The following is a 15,046-nucleotide window of genomic DNA, read 5'->3' as shown; positions in this document are numbered from 1 at the left end:
AACTGACCTATAGATTCAACTGAGTTCCAATCAAAGTCATTTTGAGGGGCATGGAAATTGACAGGTGATTCTAAAATCCATACGGAAAAGCAAAGCACTCAGGTTGAAAGGGATTTTGAAAAAGAAAAAAGGAAAAAAAATTTTTTTAATTTGAAAAAGAACAAAAAGACTCCTGCTACTGAGTTTTAAGACTTACTATTAAGCTACACTAATTAAAACCATATGGTGTTAGCATAAGGATAAAACCAGATCTATGAAACAGAAGTCCAGAATTAGACCCATTCATATATGGTCAATTTCTTTTTGATAACTTTGCCAATGTAACTCAATGGAGAAAGACTTTCATGTAAGATAAATTACTAATGTAGGTGAATGGTTCTTGAGCACATTAAAAACTGCTCAACATCATTATACTTTTTAATTAACACAAATTAAGATCATAAGAGATTTAAATACCTACTGACATGTCTAAAGTTTAAAAGACCGACAATACCAAGTGCTGGTGAAGATGTGGAGCAAGTGTAAATCTCATATACTGCTGGTGGGAATGCAAAATAGTAGAATGGAAAACAGTTTAGTAGCTTCTTAATAAGGTCAATTATACATATATCATACAACCCAGCAATCTCACTTCTAGGTATTTGCTCGAAAGAAAAAAAATCATGTTTTCCTGTAAAGACTTGTGTGTGAATGCTTACAGCACTTGTATTCATCATAGACTAAAATTGGAAACAATTTTAACTATCAGCTGGTGAATAAATAAACAATTGTGGCATATCCATAAAATGGAGTAATAGCTAGTAACAACAAAAAATAAACTTCTGGTACATTCACCAATATGATGAATCTCAAAACCAAAAGTGGAAGTAGTCAGACAAAAGGCTATATGTTGTATGCTCCCATTTATATGACATTCTGTACAAGACAAAATTATAGGAACAGGACAGGGAGTGAGCCTATAATGGACTGAATGTTTTTGTCTCCCCCTACATTCATATGCTGAATGCTTCTGTCCCATGTGGTAATATTAAAAAGGGGGATCTTTGAGAGGTAGTTGGTATTAAAGTGAAGTCACAAATGTGGAGCCCTCCTGAATAGAATTAGTGCCCTTATAAAGGTCACCAGAAGGCTCACTTCCCCTCTCTGCTGTCCTCCCTGTGAGGATAAAGGAGAATTCAGCATCTGCAACCAGGAAGAGGACTTTTACCAGAATCCAATCACGCTGACACTCTGACCTCCAGACGCCCAGCCTGTAGATTGTGGAAAATAAATTTCCTTTATTTGTAAGTCATCCAGTCTGTGGTTCTTGGTTATAGCAGCCCAGGCTGACTAAGACAAGGGCTATTCCAACCAACTCATTGAACTGCAGACTTAAAGAGGGTGAATTTTACTGTATGTAAGTGATAACAACTGACCTGATATTTTTTAAAAAGGATGTTCCCTTGATGATTCTAATATACTATGAGGGTTAAAAGCCCTTATTCAAGAGTAATGCTTTTCAAACTTTAGTCACTTCATAATCACCTGGAGGGTTTGTGAAAATTTCTTTTTCTCAACAGTTTACTAACACCAACCAGTTTTTCCAATTCTCTGACACCAACAGGGTATCCAACAATTCAGTTAAATTCTGATGCTCATTGTCTGTAGACTCCACACGATAAGGGCTGAGTCCCAAAGACTGCCCCCCTGCTTCAGATGCCCACTGCCAGTGGTGCTCAGGCCACCTACATTTCTGCCTGGCCCGCTACAAATTTGGAGATTCCCATGACCCTCCCCCGTTTGATTTGATAATTTGCTAGAATGACTTACAAAATTCAGGAAAGTGCCTTACTTATTATTACTATAAAGGATACAACTCAGGAGTAGCCAAATGGAAGGTATGGGGGAGGGGGCACATTGCTTCCACAACCTGTCCAGGTGCACCACCCTCCTAGCACCTCAGTGTGTTCACCCACCAGGAAACTCTCCAAACTGTGTCATTTAGGAGTTTTCCAGGAGTGTCCTTATGCAGATATGATTGATTAAATCATTGGCTATTGATGATTGAACTCAACCTGCAGCCTGTTTCCCCTCCCTGGAGTCTGGGAGTAAGGCTGAAAGTTTCAGTCCTCTAATCATGTGGTTGATTCTTCTAGCAATCAACCCCCAAACTGAAGCTAGCTAGGGGTTCACTGGCAGCCACCTCACTAGTACAAACTCAGTTGTGGTTGAAAGAGGCTCATTGTGAATAACAAAAGACACTCTTGTCAGAGTTCTTGCTGTAGTGCAATGGGTTAAGAATTCTACTGCAGCAGCTTGGGTCACTGCGGAGGCATGGGTTCGATCCCCCGCCTGGCACACTGGGGTTAAAGGATCTGGAGTTGCCACAGGCGCAGGTTGCAGATGTGGCTCAGATTCAATTCCTGGCCTGGGAACTTCCATATGCCATGAGTGTGGCTATTAAAAAAAAAAAAAACAAACATTCCAATCAACCAGGAAATTCTAAGTGTTTTTGGAACTCCGTGCCAGCAGGGAGGGACAAAGACCAGACCCAACCCCTGAGTTTCTTATGCATTAGGTTAGGAGAGAGGCTTGGGAGTGTATATTTTAACAAGTTTCCAGATGCTGCTGCTGGTGCTTGTCAGAAAGTTTACATATAGAGAGCTTCTGTCCTTGGGCTCACAAATGGCATTACCCTCTGATTCATGGCCCTCCTCTTTTACTTGGTTCTACCAAGGTTTTTGTAGACCAGCACATTTATTCTGTTCAAAATTACCCCCAAGCTTTACCTTATGCAAGAAAACCCTGGGCTGTATCCTAGTCCTTACTTGGAGTGGGAGCTGCAAGATGGTGCATCTTAGTGGGGCGGGGGGAGGGGGGGCGAATGGGAGAAAGAAAGGCAGTGGAAAATGGCAAGCCCTGGCACTGAACTCGTACTGTTGGGTACACTTTTCTGATGAGGTGAGGCTGAGAACCTTCAGCTGGGAAAGGGGGAAATTCTGCTTCCCTCCAAGAAGCAGAATCTTTTCCTCTTTGGATCCCTGCTGGGCGGATGAGGGGAGGCAGAACAACTGAGGCTCAGCTTACGCTGGTAGAGGTTCCCTGCCTCCTGCATTGAGATCCTGGGTAGCTTGACCTTCTTCACTCCGTTTTTCAGAGGTCAATATTTTGGTCAGGATTACCTTGCATTTTTCTTTCAGTTCTATTTTACTTTGAATTTTAAATAATCTATATGGATATATATATATATATATATATCGATATAGATATAGATATATATATGCCATGAATCACCTCCGTTCTGCCTTACTGTTTCACCAGTCTACCTTCTAGACCCAAACCCACACAGATCAGCTAAGGATCACTTTTCCTCAAACACTTGGTTAACCAGCTCAACATCTTATCCTGGATCTAACTATGGCTTAAGATCCCTGTTCCAAATCAGACTGAAAACCCCTAAATCTACTGTGACCTTGGAGGAGGGAGTGCTTGTGTGGTAAGATATACAAGTGCAGAAGCCCTGGAGGGCTTTGTCTTTTGTTTTCACTCCACACTTGCCCTCTCAGTTGTCCTGTCCCCTGGATCCTCCTCAGTAGATGTCTCAACCCAGAGGGAGACCTGAACATTCTGGAACGCCGATGCTTCTCCTGGCTTTGGTTTTTCCTGAAAAGGCAGGGATGCAATAGGAAATATATTTAGGGGTAAGAACATTTCAGGCATAGCAGTGTCATGATTAGGAACCTTTGCTTATGAGTCAGGTGGTCCTGGGTTTGAATTCTGGTTTTGTTTCTTCCTAATTGTGTGATTTGGGGCAAGGGAATGTTGATTTGCCTCAGTTTCTGCTTCTGTAAAATGGACCTGATGATATCTCTCCCATAAAGTCAGCATAGTGGAGGGGTTAGCAGCATGGATTCTGGTGCCAGACTACCTGGGTTCAAATTTTGACTTGCTGTTGAGTAGCTATAAGGCCTTGAGCAAGTTATTTAACCCCTCTGTGTCTCAGCTTCTTCACGTGCAAAACTGGGCTTAATAATAGTACTTGCCTCAAGTTGCAATAGTAAGTTGTTTTTTGTTTTTTGTTTTTTTTTTTTTGTCTCCTGAATATTCGGCTAGCTGCATTCTTAAAGACGGTCCAGATCAAACTGAAGAAAGGATGCAGGATTTTGATGATGGTTTATCATTCTTTTTTTTTTTTCTTCTGTGTGTGTGGGTTCCTAATAAAGAAACATTGAGCTGTAGACAACAGAACATGTAGTATTTATAGGTACTCTTTACTCCCGTCCAAGAAATCTAGTTAGTAAAAATAAATCTGAAAATAAAAAAAAGAAAAATGAAAGAGAGAACCAACTACAGTTTGGAACCTAGGCATGCTAGGAGCAGACCCCCTCTCAAAAATTAGGGAGAGCAAAGGGGCATGACCACAGGGGAGTCTAGTTCAATGGTGGGAGAACCAGGCTGGAATCAGGGAAGGAAGGGGACTGGAGCTTGGGCATCTGCTCCTTCTGTTTGTCAAGTTCAATGCAAAATTTTGTCAAAGAATCAATATAATGAGATAGTGAAAATGGGTTTCAGTAAGTGTTTGGGCCTTTCTGGAGAAATCATGATGAGTATAGCAAGGACAAGGAGTTCCCATAGTGGCTCAGCAGTTAACGAATCTGCCTAGCATTCTTGAGGATGCAGGTTCGATTCCTGGGCTCGCTCAGTGGGTTAAGGATCCGGTGTTGCCGTGAGCTGTGGTATAGGTCACAGATGTGGCTCAGATCCCACGTTGCTGTGGCTGTGGTGTAGGCCAGTGGCTACAGCTCCAATTCAAGCCCTAGCCTGGGAACCTCCATATGCTGCAGGCGTGGCCCTAAAAAGAAAAAAAAAAAAAAAAGACAAGAGGCTCTTGGTGTCATGCATTTCCCCAGCGTGCTAATATCAGGAATAACTTCATTCACCCTTTGCCATATCATTTAGATCATCTGTAAAAAGGCAAGAGGCAAGCAAAGGATAAGTAACATGAGGAAGTCCTATTTTTCATTATGAAGAGTGACAGAGGACTAAATTTGAGTGAATGCTCCATGAAAAACGAATTGCTCATAATTAAGTAAAACAATTGCTCAAGTTTATTGAATAGCATTAGGTTAATAGGAAGCATTAAAGAATTGAACACCAGAGGGCCCCCCCCACCAGATACTCTGTGCAAAAGGTGATTTAAAAAAAAAGTTCATCAAAGCAAATGTATGAGAATACATCTAAATATGCTTTTCCTAAATAGTCTCTATATGAAGCTATTCGTCTTTATCTGTGACAATAAATCTGATAAAGAAAGTCTTTAAAAGTTGAAGAAGGACCCCATTCCTCTCAAGAGTGAGCTTTTAAACAAAGGGTAGCTATGACATGAACCTTCTGTCTCTTGTCAGGCTGAAACTCCATGGGTTTCCCAGGCAGCTTTTTCAATCTCTTCCGGAGGCTTGCTTTTCTTAGGGTGTAAAATGATTGAAATTCATTTCAATCATTTGCGCCTTAATTCAAGCCACATGTTCAGATGTAAGGTTTAAATCCTCAAAGGCTTATTTTCTTGGAAAATTTAGCATTCTACAACAGGTATGTTTTTTGGGAGAGAAACCCCTGTGATTTATAACTAAACAACTATCCTCAAGGAACGTTTCCTCCCTGATGACTAAGAACGCAAATGGTCAGTAGGGGGGGCACTATATTCAAAAAAAGCTCAAGCTTGCCCCATCAGCTTCTGCAAGATAATTTTTGCATATATTCTCATGCTTGCTTGGATGGGAAAGATCTTCTGGAAAAGAGCCAATCAAACCCCAAACTAAAATCCAGAGTGGGAAGAAAAGGCGTGCAGGTGTCCTTGGTGGGGTTATTGGCGTCAGGCAATGCTTTTCTTAGACACTGGAGCTGGTAAAGTTGTAGAAGTCTTTTTTCTGTCAAATAAAAACAAGAGAGTCATATGTAGAGAAAGACTTGCCAGAAATTGTGGCTTTCCCCTGGAGATATTGAACAAGGAATACTGTGCATACTGGTTCCCAGCTTAGTTTACTGAGCCACTAGGAAGAGTCACCCCACCTCTATCTGCTAAGCAATAATAGTGAAGACCAAGCATTTGTCTCAGGAATGTCTCATCAATTTAAAATGGTCCTTTTTTTTTTTTTTCTTTTTTCTTTTTACGGGTGGAGGAACAGAGAGGGTCCAGCACACTTCTTTTCCGCACTTTCATTTGTTCTCATGTCTGTGTGTTCCTGTATATGTTAGTTTAATTTGTTATTATAGAAATTTTAGTAATGGTAAGCAGATCTCTGCCAGCGACACTGCTTGGGAGGCACAAATCCTAGCTTTGCAGGTTCAACAATGATCTGATCAGTGTAACCCAAGGGCATTCAGTCTTTTGAGAGTCAGTTCTTTTAATTTTTTTTTTTTTTTTTTGTCTTTTTGCCATTTCTTGGGCTGCTCCCGTGGCATATGGAGGTTCCCAGGCTAGGGGTCGAATCAGAGCTGCAGCTACAGGTCTACACCACAGCCACAAGCAACACCAGATCCCAGCTGTATCTGAAACCTATGCCACAGCTGGCAGCAAAACTGGATCCTTAAACCACTGAAGGAGGCCAGGGATGGAACCTACATCCTCATGGATACCAGTTGGGTTTGTAACCCACTGAGCCACAATGGGAACTCCCAAATGGTTCCCATTTTGACACCAGGGAAAAGGAAACCCTTCAGTACAATTAAAATCTATAAATCCTTGTAATTCTTGACTCACCTCCACATCAGGTTTATTAGTTTTTGTAACAGTTTGCTTTGAGGGTTCAAGCAGATAGCTGTCTTATTCGTCATCCAGACTCTGGGGGAAAATAAATAGATAAATAAAGCAGTCAGTCCTGCAGTTAGGAAAACAGTCGAGTCCACAAATTATGACTCCCACATGAAGTGAAGTTGGAGGTAGGCAGTTTTGGATTTGGAGTAGCCTGAGGTCTGAGGAATAAGAAAAATACCATTTGCAGACTGGTGTGTGTGAGCTGGTGGAACTGACAGACCTTCCCATGTCAGAGGTTAATATTTTTGTCAACAGCTTTTACACAAATTGGAGACAGACCAAACCTAAAGCTGTACCATGTTATCTTTCAAATGTGTTTGTCGGCTGCGCTTGGGAGAACCAAGTAGACTATAGACCTTTTCTTGGAAAAAAAAATCTCTAGAGGACCTTTTCTTGGAAAAAAAATCCAGGGAAATTTACTGCAGGCGGGATTACTGGTTGCTCTGAGTGACATCTGCGTTTGGTTGAAGTGTGAGTGAAGTTTTCAACGCGCAAAGAAATTAAGCAACAGCAAAAGCAGCAACAATTAACAATGGCTGCTGATCAAGCACATGCAGTGTACCAGCTGCTATGCTCAGCAGGTAACATGAATTATCTCAATTAATCACACAAAAATCCTATGATGACTGTTTCCTTGCCTTCTGATGAAGAACTTGAGGCTTAGAGCGTTGAAATAATTTGTCCAAAATTGCACAACAAAAGCGTGATAGAGCAGGACCCCCAAGACAGTTCCCTGATTCTAGAGCCCGCACTTTTAGCCACCGCTCCACAAGGGCGTGACAGCAGCCTGGGAGACTCAACGGTAACGGCCCGCCCCGGGGCCAAACTCAGTGTCTGGATGTGTCTTTTATTTTAGCGGCAAAATGACAAAGAGCAAGGCTCCATCCTTCTAGCTTTGAAACTCTCCCCTTGTGACTGAACAGGAGTCAGAGGTCACAGAACTCTTGGGTTCTTAGGCAGAGCCTTCCAGTTTGGTTTCTGAGTTCGTGATAGAAAAATTGATCTGTGACCCTCTGGACTCATGGTATTTTCCCTCCTGACTGCGATGAGTTTCTCATAATACGCTGCAGCTTTTGCTGCTATATTTGGTTAAAAATTCAGAAAGGCAGACTCTGGTGAAAAGGCAAGAAAGTGAATTTTGGTCCCTTTAAAACGATTAAAGTAGAGAAAATGAGGGGGGTGTTCCTTCCCCTGGTTGAGAGGTGACAGATGGTGGTGAAAAGAAAGAAGTGTCTGTTTACTGGACAGCCAGAAGTCCCAAAGAGGTCGTGGCTCGCCTTCCTTTGCATCTTTGTGTCTGCGGGCCATGATGGTGGTTTAGTCAAAATTTTCATTGTCAAAGACAGTCGTGAAAGGATCATGCCTTTTGAATGAAAAATTTCCAGACATTTTTGATAGCGCATTTTTCTTTGTTACAAGTGGACTGCAACTTGTGCGAGAGCCAAAGCCCTGATATCAAAATGAGGTAAACAAAAAAGGGGCTGCTTACAGATGTTGCAGAAGCCTAAGACAGTGTAAGGAAAGGCTCTAATGAAAGCCAGGCCTGGGGTGCCCTGAGAAAGATGCTCTGTCTGTCCTTCGAAGTGCTGTGGGGGCGTGGTTCACTCAGGATGGATCCAGGAAGAAGAAATCACAGTTCTATGCCGTGAGACCCAGAAGAACCACAAGCTCCCTTTAAAAACACTCAGTGCAACAATCCAACATTTGTTGGAGCCTCTTCTCTGCCAGGTAAGGGATGAAAGCATGGGGACTAGAGAAATGGATACTGTCTGATTCCCATCCATAAAGAACTGGTGGAGATGAAAGAGAAAAACAACAAACCAACCTGATTGTTCAACACAATGATGCCATTGCAGCTAATAGTTACTGAACAATTACTGCAATGCCTGGCACTGTCCTAAGGGTTTTACATGCAATGTGTAAAGTCTCACTTGATGTGCCGTGGAAAATGCCCTGATAAAGGAATCACAGATCACCCTGGCAGGTAGAGAAAAGGGAGGGTCATGGAAGAAGGGGCTGTGCCATCTCAATAAAAGAGAATCTCTCAAATTTCTTGCAGCCAATCCTATCCCCTTAGCCTAACCCTTAATCAGAGTTAGGGGATCAATGTTGAGAGAATTGGAAAGCTAAAGGACAGTTTCATAAAGTAGACATTCTGACCAAGGACTGTTGTGGGTACTTATTTTCTCGCTCAGTCTCTTCTGGGGAACAAAGTGCCTGCTTCTGCTGGCAGTTGGACATTGACAAAGAGGAGTCCTGCCCTTATCCCTTTGTAACAGTGCGACTCAGGATGCTTAACCTCCTGAGTCTCAGTTCCTTCTGTAAAGGAGTGATAACAATAGCGATACCTTAAAGTGTTGTTGAAGGAATAAAAGAGAATGGGAGAAAAACAAGTGCATGAAGCTCAGGACCCCTGCAAAGTATTCCTGAGTCTCACTGTTAGCTTGAGAATTAATTGCTAGCAAGACTCAAAGCACATTACTTTGCAGAATTATTTATTATTGTTTTATTGCAACTTACATGACTTCTCTGGTTGGACATCCATTCCCAGGAGGCCAGATTTGAATCTTTTCAATGAGGCGGATAGGGACCCAGTTCGAGGTGCTTCGGAGGCATTGACACTTCAAATTTGTGTCATTGGTCTCCAGAACACCTGTAAATACACAATCAGTTATTTTAATCCCTTGGGCATATAATTCACAACTAGAACTTAATCAGTAATCTTTCACACTGCGTTTGAAGATTTAAAAATTTCAAGTCGGTGCTTCCACCCAGTTTCTGTATTTCTGCTTGTCTTGGCTTATTTTCAAACATTTCCTACCAAAACCTTAGAATTAAAAGTAGCTTTTTAACAACACAACACCTAATGAAATTTGTGATCGTCTTATGTTGGTCCGCAGGTGGTTGTCCATATAATAAAATTTGAGATCTGCCATCGTGGAGATTTACAACTCGGTTATAATTAATGCCATATAAAATTGATTGATCTTCATTCCCAACACATAAAAGCCACGGACACAAAGGAGGACAACGTTACTGAGTCTTTGAAACATTAACAAGCTATAACAGCGTTACCTCTCTTATCTCACCTCTACCCCACCATCCCTCCCCCTGTCTTTCGGAGGAAATATTTGGTTTTGTTTTATATGTTAATCCTCCTTATCAGTTGCAAATCATTACCAAGCAAAAGCCAAAAACAAAAATTCAGCTATTTATATTCAACACGACAAGTTCTTAGTACTGGATACTTTAATGGGTAACATCTCATGCATTTTAAAGAATTCTACCTTCTTTAACCCCTGGGCTAGGACATGCATTTGCAAATAAATGGGACCAGGGCTCTCAAGGTGTTTACCATTCAGTGGGAGAAACATACGAATACAAACTGAAATATCACAGGATGTTGTCTTTCCCCCCCCCAATACAAGGCCCAAAATGCAAGAAGGAGACAGGGGACTTTGACAGGAGCAATGGAAAAGCTTTATGGAGGAGGAGAGAGGTGAGGGTCTTGAAGAATGAAAATAACATATGAAGCAAAATAAAAATTGAACAAGAAAAGTTCCTGCATTTTAGGAACCAAAATGGGTCCTTTACTCTTAAGTGGAGTGTATCTTGCTGACATGCAATCCGATTCCTTCAGCTGTATACAATTTACCACTTCAACTAGATAGTTACATCTTTACATAAAGAAAACCTCCCAGTTTGGACTTGGAATTCTGCTTCCTGGCAGAAGGTATGTGGTTGAGTACCCCCGCTGTACTTACTGTGGGTTTGAGTCAGAGCTAACTATACAGAAATGCATCAAACGCTCCCTGCAGGAGACCAACAGGTCGAAGTCTAGGATCTTTAAAGCCTGTAAAGGGTTTGGTCAGCAGGGGTAGGGTGGAAAGGCACAACGAAGGAAAGATACCTGAAAAGAATTAGTTACAGGCAGAGCTGCATCTGAAAAAGGCCAGGAATAGGCAACCAAGCAGAAGTCCTTTGGACATCGGAATTCCAATTTCTCCTCCTTCTCTGGCTAAGTCTTCACAGTATAAACATTTCCAACCTCTAAGAGTTAAATCCCTCAGCACCTTACTTTTCAAAAAGTTTTTTTCCCTCCATTATTCACACTTCCCCTCATTTTCTAATTAAAAAACAAAGTTGAAGTGGCTGAAAATCACTTCTGCTCAAAGCACAATGACAACACAAGTGAAAGTTCTCACCATGGATGGGGAACAGGCTGCAGGCCAGCAGCAGCACGAGAAGCAGAGATCCCAGTGTGAACCTCATTCTGCCTCAAGGTGGAGTTCAGACTTCAGCTCTTGAGTCCCAACTGTGGGTTCTCAGCACAGGGACTCCTATTTATTTAGACCAGGAAGGCCCTCCCACAGCCCTTGTCTCCAGCTGGTCCAGCTGCATTCATCATTTGTTACAGCTCCCAAATATTGCTGAGCTGGCTTTTTTTTTAAACCAAAACTTCTTCTTGCAAATTTTGTGAATTTGCTTCAGAGCCCTATTAGCATAATAAAATTTTTCTTCAAAACGTAGACCCTAAATGGCAGGGACGCTGTAGGAATTTGGGAGTAGGACAGAGGGAAAGGGTTATCAGTTTGGGTACCCACATCACTCAGGATCACAATCAGTGAGTGTGGCTTTGATCGCTTCTTTCATTGAAGGGTCAGTGGGCTTTATCAGTGGCATTTGAATATATCCTCCAGGAAACCAGGGATCCAGTGTGTACATCTTTGTGTTCTCAGCATCCAGAGAGAGTCTGTCTAGCCTTTGGTACATGCTCAGCCATTTGCACATCTAATGAATGTCTCCTTATATACAAGATCCCTGGGTGGACTAGGTTACTGTTTTGCTACCAGACTTTCCCCCCTCTTATTTCACTCTCTAAAATGTATGGTTACTTATGCAGTCTTGTCATCATGGGAATCCTGGAAGAGGGCAAGTAGATACCCCCTCCCTAGTATGGCTGTGTCTTGAAGGGAGGGAAGAAACAGCTCTGAGGAGGAGACTCTTTCTGGCTTTGGTACACAAGATATTGAGCTCAAGAGCCAGGTGTCATTGGAAGGTGTCGTTAGACCTTCATCCGATGCTGAACCCCACAATACAGTTGGTTTAATAAAGCATATGTATGACTGGGTTTTGGTTCAGCCAAAGAGGCCATGTGCACAGTCAGCCCACAGCCTCACTCAGTGGCTAGGAGCTCTTTGATTCAAAAATAGAAAAATAAGTGGACAATGGCTGGTTTGGCCCAGAGCACCAGTGGGCTGCCCCGAGAGTGTGCAAGTGTGCATGTGTGAACCAGAATCTGAGAGCCACTGAAAAACCAGAGGTTTGTGTCACAGTCTGTGCACTCAGGTCAGAAGAAAAATTTCTGGACTGGTATGGAGTGAAAAGAAAGTTTACTGAGAATAGAAATGCTGCTGGCTTAGCGGGATGACTTCCTGATAATCAGGGAGAGCCATGATGAGAGTGATGAGAGTGTGGTCGTGTCTGTTGTTACAGCCCAGGAAGATGAGAGGTCTCAGGACCTGCTGATTGGTTGGGGAAGGATGGGTCTGAGGATACATTTGCTGGTTGGTTGGGGGCGTATAAGGCCCCCCATAGAGGTGGCGTGAGGAGTGGGCCACACACCTTTCCTAGCAGGGGGCAGGAAGGAGTAGGCCAGGTTGCTCAAGGGAGGAGAGGGAGCATTACAATGAGACGGGTGGGGCAAAGATATGGGTCTGGTAATTCTTGTCTTGGCCAGAGGTTTTGAGGTCAATCTCCTTAAAGGGAATGGAGGCCCAACAGTTTGGTCTTCCTGGTTTGGCTTCCTAAATTAATTTGACTTTTGCTGCTCAGTAAGTGTTGTGGATGTTTAGCATCTTAGAGTGTCTGGTATGTATGGGATGGGGGTTGTGCTAATATATGACCTTCATACACCAAGCAGCCCCCCAGTTGGCTCGAATGACTGTGGCGACTGGGAACTCATTAGTCTTGAGGGGACCTGTTCCATCGTTTGGGCCGTTCTAGCCACAAGGAAGTTCTTCCTTATGTAGATATGAAAGCCGCTTTCCTAATATTTTAGTCACTTTGTACTAATTCACCCCCTTATCACCATATGAAAACAATTGCTCTTTCATGTGTAGCACTCCAAATATTTGAAGACAGGCTGTGTGAATAGGGTCTTCCGGGAAGCAGATGCCGAGACAGATGCTGAAGTGAAATAATTTTTTTTTTAATAACACTTGTGATGATCAAAGTGGGGAGGAGATGGGGAGGGCCCGCTGAGGAGAGCCTCAGATGACAGCGCTGACCTGAGGTCTATGACAACTCAGCGGAAGCTCCTGAGAAAAGATTGTCTATTAGAGGAGCTCCATCCGTGGTGGGAAGAGACGTCCAGGCCCTACCACCCCCGCCGGCTCATGTCCGGTCCTTGGCTGGGCCTTTTCAGCAGCAGCATGGTCTCTGGTATAAAGCTCAAGCAGAGCCTGAGGGTGTTAACAGCTGGAGGCTGTCAGCTAACTGTGCTTCTCCCAGATGGCCAGCAAGTTACTTCTTTTAAAAGCAATCTGAGCAGCGAAACTCCGTGGCTGTCACACAGTGTTGTAAACTAGAGGTTAAGATCACGAACTGCGGAGTCAACTGGTCAATGACTTTGGACAGGTCACTTAATTTTTCGATGCCTCAGATTTACTAGTTTCCATATGGGGATAATACTGATTTTAAAGGATTGTTTGGAGAATAAATTCATCTAGTATGTGTAGAGTTTTTGGCAGAGTGCGTGGCACATGGAATGTGTTCAGCAGATGGCTTGTCTGTCTATACATCTGTCCATCCGTCCATCCATTATCAATTGGTTTAAGGTTCACTCTAAAACCCAAATGAACCTGCTTCATAGGTAAATATCCTTTTAACCTATAATGCAGTTTGAGGCTTGTGCACCATCTTTTTTTCCATCACTTATCTTCAAAAAGATAAACCACCATCTTTTTGCAAAGATCTTCATTGTTTCTCCTAAATCATGACCGCCCTTTCTTCTGTCTCTCCAAACCTTCTCACACACACACACACTCTCTCTCTCTCTCTCTCTCTCTTTCTTTCTCTCGCCTGTACACACATCTGAACACCACACGACCCCAAATATGGCTTTGCCAATGTAAAGTAGGGAAAGCCCATCACCTCCTTTGTCCTAGGCCCTAATCTTCTGCTGAAGCAGGAGGTAGATGGACTCCAGGATAGACATTTTCTACTAGCCTCTTATTTACACTTCTTGAGGCAGGAAATCTTACAACTAACCTCTTATTTGCATTTCCTGAAGCAGGAGGTAGGTGGGCTCTGGGGCAAATATTAGCAACCAGCCACCTATCTATACTTCAAGGTAGAAATAGCAACAGGCACAAGGCAAGTAACTGGGACTTGCCTTCTGCGAACTTGTTAAACAATGGTAATGACAGGCTCAAAAGAGAGGCTGAGTCCCGCTTGGACAAAAGACCAAGAGGTCACGTACTCCCCATCCTCAGGATCGGGGAGACCCCAACTACACAGGTGCAGAGAGACCCCTCTGGGTCAGAAAGGGAGGGGGTGCCAGACCATAATAAGTCTAGATAACCTTCCCGCCATGCTTTGCTTTGGAATCCATCTTGGCCAAAAGATGCTGCACACAGATCAGGGAAGGGCCCTGGGTCTGGTCGAGTGTAAAAGATGAAACAAGGTAACTTGATAAAGGAAGACAAATTCCCAGAACTGTCCCAAATAAGTGATTTAAATCACTGCTATTGTGTGCTCCTCATTCAGGGGGACGCCCACACCCACACTTCTTTGGTTGGGTATTGCTGCCTTACTTCTGCCTTAGATAAATAGACTGCTTCTCTGTGTGCTTTCCCACGGGTTGTACTATATTTCTAACAATAAACTTTATACCTGTTTTCACAGTGTTTGCCTCCTTGAAACATTCTTGCTTTCAGCAGGGGGCAAGGATCAGGGCAATTTTGCTTTTAGCCTCTAGCTAGTCTAGTGGCTAGGATTCCTGGTTTTCACTCAGGCTGCCCAGGTTCAATTCCTGAACTGAGAATGAAGATCTCGCTTTAAGCCGTCACCCACTGCTGTCTCTCTGAAATCACTACTAATGCATCCCTAGGTTGAATAACATTAGTCTAGTCACTTACATTGAATTGGTGGTAAATAATTTTTTTTCCTTTTGATAATGGCCAATTTCTGACTATGTGGCATTCATTTCACTTGTGTGTGCAAGTTGATCTTGGAACCCAAGTGTAGGAG

The 15,046-nt window shown here is 42.9% G+C and overlaps 1 protein-coding gene and 1 long non-coding RNA gene across 2 annotated transcripts; one reads left to right on the top strand and one right to left on the bottom strand.

The window, feature by feature from the left end:
• The first annotated feature begins 4,044 nt into the window (after nucleotides 1-4,044).
• On the top strand, nucleotides 4,045-10,338 carry LOC146400888 (uncharacterized). Its single transcript, XR_014813802.1, has 2 exons — nucleotides 4,045-4,659; nucleotides 6,619-10,338. It is a non-coding gene; the product is annotated as an uncharacterized LOC146400888 (long non-coding RNA).
• On the bottom strand, nucleotides 5,065-11,110 carry CXCL13 (C-X-C motif chemokine ligand 13). The gene is made up of 4 exons (XM_003129101.4): nucleotides 10,999-11,110; nucleotides 9,314-9,446; nucleotides 6,740-6,820; nucleotides 5,065-5,906 (listed from the first exon to the last, which is right to left on the bottom strand). Exons 1-4 carry the CDS (start codon nucleotides 11,063-11,065, stop codon nucleotides 5,852-5,854), a joined length of 336 nt encoding a protein of 111 aa, XP_003129149.1. The 5' UTR covers nucleotides 11,066-11,110; the 3' UTR covers nucleotides 5,065-5,851.
• Nucleotides 11,111-15,046: the final 3,936 nt, after the last annotated feature.

Source organism: Sus scrofa, chromosome 8, assembly GCF_054392235.1.
Source record: "Sus scrofa isolate SSC_HxYL_T2T_F1_AM1 chromosome 8, Sscrofa_HxYL_maternal_Yorkshire_Landrace_v2.0, whole genome shotgun sequence".
Taxonomy (NCBI): Eukaryota; Metazoa; Chordata; class Mammalia; order Artiodactyla; family Suidae; genus Sus; species Sus scrofa.
This window is presented reverse-complemented; position numbering and strand designations above follow the sequence as displayed.